Genomic DNA, 11,588 nt, shown 5'->3' on the forward strand with positions numbered 1-11,588 from the left:
TGTCCATTTCTGCTTTGAGCTTGATCACTGAGCTTCCACAATTCTCTGGAGTAGAGAATTCCAAAGATTTGCCACCTTCTGACTGAAGAAATGTCTCCTTATCTCAGCCCTAATTGGCCTACCTCCTGCTCTTGAGATCGTGTCCCCTGATTCTAAACCACCCTGTCCCCAATCTAGGGAAAACATCCTGCATCTAATCTGTCAAGCCCTGTAAACATTTTATACACCCTTTCCTCAATTCTAGAGAATACAGACCAGTCTCCTCGGTCTTTAGGACAATCTCAATATCCCCAGGATTAGTCTGGTGAACCTTCATTGCACTTGGCCTCTAATGCCAAAACTATACACAGTATTCCAGGTGTGTTTTCACCAAAATTCTAAATAACTGCAGCAAAACTTCCTTATTTCTGTGCTCCAATCCCCTTGCAATAAAGGCTAACATCATTTGTCTTCCTAATTGTTTGTTGAATCTGCAAGTTAGCTTTCATAGAATCAGTAACTTATGAACAAGAACACCCAGGATTTGTTGCACATCAACACTTCTCAATCTTCCCCATTTAAGAAATACTCTGCATTTCTGCTTTTCCTACCAAAGTGGATAACTTCACATTTTTCCACATATTCCATCTGCCATGTTCGAGCCCACTCACTTAGTCTGTCTAAATCTCCTTGAAGCTTCTGCATCATCCTCACAACTCCCATTCCTGCCAAACTTTGTCATCAAATTTGAAAATATTACATTTGGTCCCCACATTCACATCATTAATATAGGTTGTGAAACACTGATCCTTGCAGCACGCCACAGCCTGCCAACCTGAAAATGAGCTGTTTATCCCCCTCTTTTTTTGGTCTGTTAATCAATCCTTAGTCTATATCAGTATATTTCGTCCAATCCCATGAGCTCCAATTTTGCTTACTAACCTGTGCAAGACTTTCGTGAAAGTCTTCTGAAAACCCAAGTACATCACATCCACTGGTTCACCCTTTTCTAGCAGTATCATCCTCAAAGATTTGTCAAAAACGATTTGTCTTTCACTGATCCGTGTTGACTCTGCCCAATCTCACTATTTTCTAAGTGACCAGTTATCACATCCTTCAGAATTGATTCTAGCATTTCCCTACTATTGATGTCAAGCTGACAGGTCTGTAGTTCCGTTTTCTCTCCCTCTTCTATCTTAAATAGTGGGGTGTTATTTGCTGCCTTGTAATCTACAGACATTGTCCCAGAATCTATAATAATGTGAAAGATGATCATTAATGCATTCACTATCTCTACAGCCACCTCCTCCAACACTCAGGGATATAGATCATCAGGTCCAGGGGATTAGTCAACTTAGAGCCCCATTAATTTCTCCAGCATTACTTGTTTACTAATATTTCATAGAAATCATAGAAACCCTACAGTGCAGAAGGAGGCCATTCGGCCCATCGAGTCTGCACCGACCACAATCCCACCCAGGCCCTACCCCAACATATTTACCCGCTAATCCCTCTAACCTACACATCCCAGGACTCTAAGGGGCAATTTTTAACCTGGCCAATCAACCTAACCCGCACATCTTTGGACTGTGGGAGGAAACCGGAGCACCCGGAGGAAACCCACGCAGACACGAGGAGAATGTGCAAACTCCACACAGACAGTGACCCGAGCCGGGATTCGAACCTGGGACCCTGGAGCTGTGAAGCAGCAGTGCTAACCACTGTGCTACCGTGCCGCCCAGATCTTTAATCCCACTTGTCACTTGGCTTCTGTGTTTCAGGGAGGTTTTTGGTATTTTCATCCAAACAAAGTATTTGTTTAGTTTCTCTGCCATTTCCTTAATACCTTTTATAAATTATCTGTTCCCAGTCTGTAATGAGCCTGCATTTGTCTTTAACCTGTTCCTTTTTGCATGTCTATAGAAGCTTTTACAGTCTATTTTTATATTCCTCTGTAGTTTAATTTCATTCTATTTCCTCATCAATTTCTTGGTTCTCTTTTGAATTTTAATATGCTCCCAATCCTTAGGCTTATTGCTTTTTATTTTGCAGATTTATAAGCCTCATCCTTTGTTCGGATAGAATGCTTAACTTTTTGTTAGCCATGGTTGGATCACTTTTCCTACTGGCTTTTTGTACCTTACAGGAAAGCAAATTTATTGTAAATCCTGCATCAACTCTTAAGGCTAGCCATTGTCTCTCTCTCATACATTTCCATGCTAAAGCATGGTGACCTGTAACTCATCAGACTTCAAATGACCATGATAGTTGTTGCTTATTTGCTACTGTTCCCCTGTGTATTCAAGTGCTACTCTACTATAGCAGAAATTATGGCCAGGGACATTGACTTTTTCTGCCAGCCAAAGAAAAGTTGGCTAAGAAATTGATCCCCTCAGAATAGCCTGGCAGGCAAAGCCACTGCTTGGTATGGGAGTAAGGCATACTGACTTTGGGGCCCCAGATTGAATTACTGGTCTCTGCTAAGTTAGCTGACAACTGAGAGCAGCATTTGGGGGTACTGCAATTAGCTAAGTGCCCTGGTTGAGAGGGGGGAAAGAATAAATTAGCCAAGAATCGGGCTTCTGATCATAAGCTCAGAGAAATAAAACATGGTTTTCAGTTGTGCTTTTAGCAGTATTTTAGCAGTATTCTGCTATTTCCTATCAAATTCTAGCTCAATTTGGAGTCTTGGGAGGGGGGGAGCAAATGCAAGTTTGTTCTTTTCAGTAGTTTTTTTCCCATGTTTCTCTACTGTGTTCACTATTTTTCAGAAGGTGGTTAGTAGAGGGTAAGAGAAGGTGAATGGGTGACTGATCAGCTGAATCAGTGTTATACATTCTGAGTCCACCAATGTTTAGATGGGTGATGTGTTGCTGGCCCTTGCTCTCTTTTTAGTAAAATTAGCTTTAAAGCTGTATAACAACGAAGAACCCATTTGTTAAAAGTTGAAACCGTTATTGTGGCTTTACCAGGTTTTGTTAAATTTTGTCTTGATTACAGGAAAGGTGATTACCACAGGTATCTGGCAGAGTTTGCAACAGGGAATGACAGGAAGGAGGCAGCAGAGAACAGCCTGGTCGCATACAAGGCGGCTAGTGATATTGCAATGACAGAACTTCCGCCGACGCACCCCATTCGCTTAGGCCTTGCTTTGAATTTCTCTGTATTCTACTATGAAATCCTCAACTCCCCTGACCGTGCCTGCAGGTATGTACAGGACAGACAAACTGGAACACAAGGTGTTCAGGCGGACAGTTATGACCTTCTCAAGTTGCTGATCCATGTTATAGATGCCCTCTGGTACCTCTTCTGACCCCTCGTGTAGAGGCTGAGCAGTCACAATTTCAGCTGTGGAGAAGCACGGTGTCAGCAAGGCTCAGTTGAGTGCATTCAGTACTGAGTCAAAAATGTTCAGGCTCTATTTCAGCCTGATACTTAGTGGAGTACTGAGGGATTGCTTCAGTGTTAGAGGCTGTTCCTTTGAGATGTTAAACTAAGGGCCTGTCTACTTTCTTTTGTGGTTCAGATGGATGTTAAAAAATCTTGTGGCATATTTTCAAGGCATTTCTCCTGGTGTCCTTAGAGTGCTGCCAAAACAGATGAACAGGCCATTCATCTCTGCCTTTTGTGGGAGTTAGCTAGAATGACTGCTGATTTTACTCAATGAACCACACTGCTGAAAGCAGTAGACTGAAATGTTAACTGTGTGAAGTGCTATGTGCCAGTCTAGCCTGAGATCTTAAAGTTGGCTGCAGCAACAAAATAAACATGCTTTTCTCTCCCCCAGATTGGCAAAGGCAGCATTTGATGATGCAATTGCAGAACTGGACACCTTGAGTGAAGAAAGCTACAAGGACTCTACACTCATTATGCAGTTGTTACGTGACAACTTGACACTATGGACTTCAGACATGCAGGGAGATGGTATGTAACCAGAAGTTACTGATTTCCAGGGACCTTATTTTTATACAATGAATGCAGTAGATTTCCTATTTATTTTGCCAGTGTTCTTATCCACACCCCCACTGAACTAAGAGTTGGAGAGGGAGGTCATATTAATTTAAGGTGTTTAAATACCCAATCCAGCAACTTTGGGGAATCTTCAGTACAAATACTGCAAGGATCCCCTACGCCCACTGTTCTATTCAGCTGCAGTGTGCTCCAGTCTGCACATCAGACTCTTAAACAATTGAAGTTGACAATTTAGCCCAAATCAGCCTTTTAATGTTGGCAAGGGTTATAACTTTGAGACCAATGCAAAGGCTCCAGTTTCTCTCCTTCCCGCAATCATGTTACTTATTTTGACAGAGGTTTATCTTTTTGCTGTTGCTTTGAGCTGTTAACCTGTACTCCAGGAAGTCTCCTCATGGTGATGTGTAGCTGGGGCTAGGTTACATCACTGATGCCATGTGCTGGTGAGGGTCCCGACCAACCAAGAAAAAGCTTGTTCACTGGTATGGAGTTAATGGTGTACTTTTGTTTCATCTGCTGAATGATACTTTTGAGAGCACCTATTCTTGCTTCATACCCAGTGTCATTTACTGTTGGACCTGAGCATTAACTAAAATAGGTTGTAGTGAGGATGTTGGCTGTAGATATATCCAGCAACAATGAATCTCTGATTCCCTGTTGTTTACTTCTGAGACAAATATTTAAAAAGCCAAAAGAAAAGTCAAATCACAATAATTCTGTCTCCTTGGGACAACTGAGATATTATAGATAGCTTTTAGAGCTTGTTGATTATGGGACCCATTTTACTCTTTTTAAAACTTCTGTTTTTGGCCTGTTGGTAAATTCTTAATTCAAACTTCAGTTCTGGGATTTCACTCCCAAGGTGACTTGTCTGTCTCTCTCTCTCTCTCTCTCTCATGGTATTGACTAAATATAATGTCAGCATTTGGTTTCTGGATGAATGATCACTTTCTGAGCCGAGTTGCACAAATAGGTGTGGAGAAAACAGTCACTTGATATAATCATGCACCTCTCCATTTCATGGAGGAATCTTTTGTTTCAATTTTCATGCACCCTTTGTTAAATACTATTAAATTTCCCTCTTGATTTTACATTCACATTCCTGTTTTTTCTTCTGTTCCTTTCTGCTTCCTGAATAGATTCCTAAAGGATATGAACCATTCATTCCCCCTGTAATCTTTACTTTGTAAGTCATTCAAAATGCCAAGTAGTTGTCATATATCCAAGATGTCACAATACCATTTCAAAACTAGTTTTTAATGTTGCATTGTTGGAGCTTTATCCCTGAGAAAACAGCAGAGTGCTGGGAGAGTATATCATATAACTTGCTGATCTTGGTCCTTTTTGAGACTCCTGCTGTGAACTGAGATTGTGAATAGCCCATATTGCAGCAGTTGAGACTAGGTACTGCCGCCTACACTATCTCAAATTGGCAAATGAGTTAGCGTATGAAGATCAGATATATCTGCTTCTGCCCTCACTCCATCCTAGCAGCTTCTTCAAAAATGGCACAGCTAAAGCCGTGAGAAGGGGTGTACATAGATTTGAGTGAGAGTAATTTGATAAATTTGCAGCAAAAAAACTGCACTCTTATTACTAATTTGTTAACCTGATAGAAACCTGGACCAGTAAGGGGAGGAAAGCTTGAGTTTGTGGTTTTCATACTTGTCTGGTATTGTGACATCAGTCCCATCCTTGCATTAACCTCTGTGTGGCTCTCACAGCTGGGTCTGTCTCAGCATTCTAGTTAGAATTGGGCATAGTTTGAGGAGCTGTATTTCAACATGTGGGCATGCTCGTACTTTCTGTCTGTGGTTTCAGTGACTCATGGTTTTCTGTTATAATTTTGTAGTTCCATCTATCGCCATGATCAGGGCAAATCGGTTTGGAATATTTGTAGCCCTGCTTCATGGACTGTTGTTTTCATTTGGGGACCCTGTAGTTTCATTGCATTGTAGGAAAGATGGTCATGTGTCCTGAATCTGGGCATGCTCAAGACAAATGGTTGTGTTTATATTTAATCTACTTATTCCTTGCTTGGGCTTGTTAGTGTGCTTGCTGTTCGGAAAGCTGTAGTATCTCTGCAAACTAGTCATGTCTTTATCCTATTTCATACACAGTAGTGATTTTGTGAGGTTGGGTGAAGCATCTCAGGTAGGTCAAACGCCGCCAGAAATATTTTAATCATTTAATCTCTCCCAAATGGAGGTTACTGCCAACACACTGAAATGGATGGTCTAAAGAATCTTTTACTAAAACCAATAATGGTTAATTTAAATTATGGTATTATAAGGCCATAGAGATGTAATGCTTGCAAAGCTTTTGGTGAGCACTTGTATTCCATCGTCATTTGGGTGCATGCTAGCGTTACAAATAGGAACAGGTAATCAGGCACCCTCTTGCACCTACCTTTGAATCTGAGAATTAAAAACCCTGCACTTAATTTTCCTTCCTTCTGTGAGTAATCCCCAGTATACACAGATTACTCAAATCAATAAGACTCGCTCAACACCGGATCAATTACATGTCCGAATGATTCAACTTTACAGCATCCATTTGCATCGATTTGACACTATCTGCATCAACCATCATTAAATTGTCTGACCAGCCTGAAATTGTGAAGAGTGTTGTGTTTTGCACTTACCAGCAGTGAGGCTGCCAATAATTAATTTCACATGCATGACTGATTACTTCCATTGTTTTGGATTAGTTCGAATCCCAGGTTCCAGGGAGGAGAGAACAGCACTAACCCGGTGGTGTGTGCACATTTTATATCAGTTGCACCAAAACGTGCAGATTCTGGCAGTAGGAAATTGTTCTTCCTTTGTATAACTTCCCTCAGTCTTTCCAGAACAAAGTAATTCTAGTCCATGCGTTGCCTTTGACACTTGATTTGAACATTGGACCTAGTATAGTACAAGAGGTGATGCACTATGCTGCTACGCATTATACTTCTACTACTTTTAAAGCTGCAGGTCTTGCAATTGGTCTGATCTTTTTGGTACCTCTGATATAATTTTAAGCAAAGTTCCTTTCTTTGGCTATAAGCTGGCAGAAATTCTGCAAGAGTACTTGTGTTAAAGCAACACTGGAGTTAAATCAGGGTAATAACCTGTGTATTTCAGAAGTCCAATTGTTTTCACTCAGGGAAGAAAATGATGTTCACTGCTCTAACCTACACTCCAGTTCTGTTTTTTGGTGGGAGTGGAATAGCACAACATTGATCAACTTTCAGGACTGAATTGGTGTTGGTGCACCCTGCAGAATAGTGCAATCTCCAACTCAGCTGGAGATAACGCTTAATAACCCGATAATTCCAGCAACCACTGCTTTTCAGTTGTCAGGCAGGTGTTGGGTGAGTTAATCAGTGAAAACATGGTGCTTAGTTGCAGTTTGAATTCTTGATGCAAGTAATACTTCCCTCTCTTGCAGCAAGATTTGTCTGAGTAAGCTGCCCAATGTTTGCAGGTAAATAAATTCTCCCTAGATAGTAATTCTAATATCGCCCCTGCTCCCAGATAAACTTCCAGAATGCATACGTTGAATAGAATTGAACTTGTGAAATAGAGCTCAGGGAACTGCTACTCCCAATGTCTCATTGGTTTAAATAATTGGGACTTAATGAGCTAATGTAACAAACTACAGAAAATGTTTCCCAAAGGTAGTTAGTGACCCTTTTTGTGAAATTCCACCCTGTGCTATTTTAATATGTATTAATCCATTCCACAGTAAGCTGGCTAATGTCCATGTTAAAGTAACATGTAGGCAGGTTAACCTTTTATACATTATACATTTCTGGCCTTTAGTCCATTATTATATCTTTTATTTGCTTATGCTTGAAGTGTAGCATTCACCAGATGCTCCAGCCATGTTTCTGGCCTGAACATGGATACAGCGCCAGGAATTTATAATCTATTAGTTCCTTTATGCTTCCATGTGTTGATGAATACAAATTCCCCAAAACTTTGGGTGTAGTTTTTAATAAATTATGCTGAAAGCATAAATTCCTAACTGTTCAAACCCTGTTCATTTTCGATTCTGCCTTCATGTGTTCTTCCAACTGAGGCTGTATGTCAAGTGTTCATCTCCATGTACAGAACTACCCATGTTATTCCATTACAAGACCCCACATAGTTCTGCCTCCTTTTGGGTTTGGAGTGGGGGACTGGTTGGAGAGACATCAGTTGTCTGGTTATTAAATTTGCTTGTCAGCTGACCAGACTTGGAATCTGGCTCGCTTCTTGGGATCGAAGAACGGTGAGGCCATAAGTGGACAATGGATTGGGGCAAATTGCCCGTGGCATCAATGGCTGGAATGCAACAGCTAATCTTTAGAAAGCTGCATGTATCTGAAAGCTGCTGCTGAGAGTGCTGTAGCTGGTGTATTTAGATATGCTGCTTCGAGTAAATTGATTGTCTTTCCTCTTGCCTCATTCCTTTCTGCGCAGGTGAAGAACCAAGTAAAGATGTGGTGCAAGATGTTGATGACGACAATCAGTGAGAAGACATGGCGAATGAGAAGACCCTGTCTGCCCCTCTCCTGTCCCTCCCCACAGTCCTAGTCCAAGCTGAGAACCAGTAAATTTGATGTTGGTGCTGGACCTCAGAATTAGCTATGTGCCCATTTGGGTTCAGAGGATTATTTTTGTTTTTTTTTAATTTTTATTTTTTACTTGTTTAAAATAAAATCTAAAAGCAATGCTGGCTCTCTATGGATGTTTAACTGGGACCTGCTTTCTTGATTAGATACCATAATTCTTTGGAAATCTTTTTGAATAAATGTTCAATTCTACTTAATACAGCTTTGTGAATAATTGACGCCTTTTTACCAGTCGAGATCTGAGCAGTGAATTTGAATTGGTGGCCAGTCACAAGTCGCAGTGACTGGCAACCGAGCCCCACTCCTCGGTGTGCTGTGATCCCCTCGGCCTTTTAAATGTGTTGTGTTTACAACACATCAAAGCATCATATCCCTCTTAGCAACTGCATGCTCTTGGTTTGCTTTTCTTTTATTCCCCCAAAAATGTACTTGCATCAACCAGTGTGGCTAAACAAATAAAACTGTATTCTTTGTGAGCAGTTAAATAGCTTGCTCTTAAGTCTGTGAGCCTGATGTGCAGAATGTTTTCCTTCAGTGCATTAACCCTGAAGATAGCAGATGACAGTTACAATCCATGGATAGTCCTTTGCTGTTATTTTTTTGTCCATCCTGGCAGAGCAGGTCGTGTTTGAGCTGCTGTTAAAGCCTGCATGCTTTAAAACAAGTTTTGTTTTTTTTCCTACCCACTCCTCCTCTTTCCCCCTTCCCTTCTCTTTCTCTCTTTGTTCAGTATGTGTAACTTGAAGCTAATTTGTACTACTGGATATATCTGACTGGAGCCACCGATACAGATCTGTATCCTTCTTACTGAAACACAGCATGGATTAATATTAAACTTAAATAAAAGAACCTAAATTAAGATCTCTTTTGCTGTTTATCCTGTCTGTGACTCTGCGTCGCCTGTTTGTTTTGCAGAAATTGAGAGCACAGTGTATAGGCAGATTAATTGAAGGGAGGAGCTTGTTGCTGTTCAATATCCTCCGTGTGTCGTTGGTCATTGGGTGCCAGAATTTGAAGCAAGATTGTGGGGTGTAAGAAAGGTTAGAGCATTTTGTTGTTTCAGAAGCTGTTAGACTCATTTGCAGCAAATATTCTGCTGGGAATATTGTGCTTTATCATGTGGCAGTAGTTTTGGCTATTGGTGATTTGCAGAATCCAGTGCCGTCTACCCTCCCCCATAATGCAGCCTGGCTGTGTAGAAGGCTGATTTTTGAGAGAAAGCAATCATTCCCCCCTCAATCTTTTGATCAGTGCTGCTTTCAGTTCCATCAGTGCCAGTCACCTTCACTACTTGCTGAAAACATGATTTTTGAACATATGCAGTGGAGCCTGTTCTGTCCTCAACCCAGGCCTCTGCTCGTGTCCAAGGACTTTACAGCAGCTGGTATTTGATTTCTTAGCTCAGGAAATCTGGCTTCAGCACCTAAGCCAGAACCCATTGTTCCTTATCCATTGACCTCTACTATGTGTGTGACATCTGAGGTCATTATCTCTTCAGTCAGACAGTTAGATGCTTGGGCAGTCCTTCAGCATGACTTCTGTCTGCATTGTAACTGCTGAATGTGGAGTGATTGTCCCTCTATAGGAATTGTTTATGGACCTAAGCAACTGTATCAGGCACCATAAGCCTATATCGCAAAATAAATGTTGAATTATAAAGGAAGCTTGTTCTTCCCCACATATTAAATCCATTGAGAGAAGGTTAAATACTTAAGGGACAAGTAGGACTGCCCTTGGAGTGATGCTGAGAGTATACCATTGAGTGCAACACTCGGAACTGTGCTCAGTTGCAGAGCAAAATGTCTTAAAAGGCAAGCAGGTCGTTTGATGATTGGATACCTTTTGCTTACTGTTAGTTTCTTGGAATAAAGAGCCTGTTCCTGGTGGATGGATGGACGTTCAGTATGAGTAAAGCAAATACCATTCACCAATACTGTAGGGAACACACTGAAGAATCCCCTGGATCCAGCTAAAAATGATGCTCTTTGTGAAATGCATGTGTGTAGTTTTGAGGATGAAGAGTACCTGGCGAGGATGATAGTTGGATGTTTCAGTATGTTAGAGCTGAGGAATAGCAGAGTTGGAAGCAAATCTAGAGCTTTTAAAAGACACCTTGGTTACTGGGGTCAAATATGTGGCAAGTAATCTGAGCTATTTAAACTGAGTGGCAGGCAGAAAAAACCAACATATTCAGCAAGTAGATGGGGCAGCACCAGAGTTGGATATTGATTTTCAGGAAGAGTTGTTACAGATCATTTGATTCCATCTCCAGGATTGCCTTGTACAAGGAATTATTCAGAACTGGGGGGGGGAAACAGTGTGTAAAGATAGTGATATTGTTGTGAAGATTAGGTACAATTGACTTCTTTAAAGATGGAAAATAGAAGCGCTCACAATTTGGGAAATATTCTGGATAATTGGTAAGTGACTTGTCATATTAGGTGCTAAGTTGTATCTCCAAACTATAAACCCAGCTAACTTAATATCAAAGTCGGAAAAAGACTGAGTAAAGCAAGGCTTGAAAGAGGAGCTAACGTTGTTGCAGGAAAGAGGTCACATTTCAGATGCTGGTGTTTGACAACGTAGCGATGTGTAGATCAGGGAGTGCAGTTGAAATATTTAATTTTCAGAGAACTTGAGATTCTATATGATTTATGGTCCAGATGAGACAAATTGGAGAGAGAAATGTGAACCACCTTCAGGCAATGAAAGAGTTTGATTTCACGACTTTTGCTGTTGATATTTGTTTCTGTAAAGCATGCTCTTATTTCCCAAAAACTTGATAAACATTTGCTTGTTTCACTGTCTTTGAATGTGTCTGAATTTTCTTCACTTCCCTGAGACCAGGTCCTCCCACCGTAGAATGTCAGACCGCAGAAGGAACTCGGTTCAGTCTGACTTTGCCAGCTCTCGGCTACCCAGTTAGTTTCCTTTTTCTCTTTTCATTGGCCACTTATTTTCCTGACCCAATCTCTTGTGCATTTTGTTTTTCCACCTTGATCCTTCCCCCACTTTTATTTTTCTGGCATCATCTATT

At 41.0% G+C, this 11,588-nt stretch overlaps 1 protein-coding gene across 3 annotated transcripts in view; it reads left to right on the forward strand.

Moving 5' to 3' along the window:
* ywhae1 (tyrosine 3-monooxygenase/tryptophan 5-monooxygenase activation protein, epsilon polypeptide 1) overlaps positions 1-11,358 on the forward strand; it is a 46,654-nt gene extending 35,296 nt beyond the window's left edge. The window contains exons 4-8 of one of the 3 annotated variants that reach the window (XR_013499064.1): positions 2,980-3,186; positions 3,767-3,903; positions 5,091-5,137; positions 6,072-6,105; positions 8,400-11,358. Coding sequence is in view for 2 of the 3 variants with exons in the window: in XM_078224589.1 (XP_078080715.1) it covers positions 2,980-3,186; positions 3,767-3,903; positions 8,400-8,452 (397 nt within the window). In the remaining variant the exon portion in view is untranslated. The remainder of the gene's footprint in view (positions 1-2,979; positions 3,187-3,766; positions 3,904-5,090; positions 5,138-6,071; positions 6,106-8,399) is intronic. The other 2 variants (XM_078224590.1, XM_078224589.1) reach the window with 2 other exon arrangements.
* The last annotated feature ends 230 nt before the right edge of the window (positions 11,359-11,588 follow it).

The sequence above is a fragment of the Mustelus asterias genome, chromosome 12 (assembly GCF_964213995.1).
Source record: "Mustelus asterias chromosome 12, sMusAst1.hap1.1, whole genome shotgun sequence".
Lineage (NCBI taxonomy): Eukaryota > Metazoa > Chordata > Chondrichthyes > Carcharhiniformes > Triakidae > Mustelus > Mustelus asterias.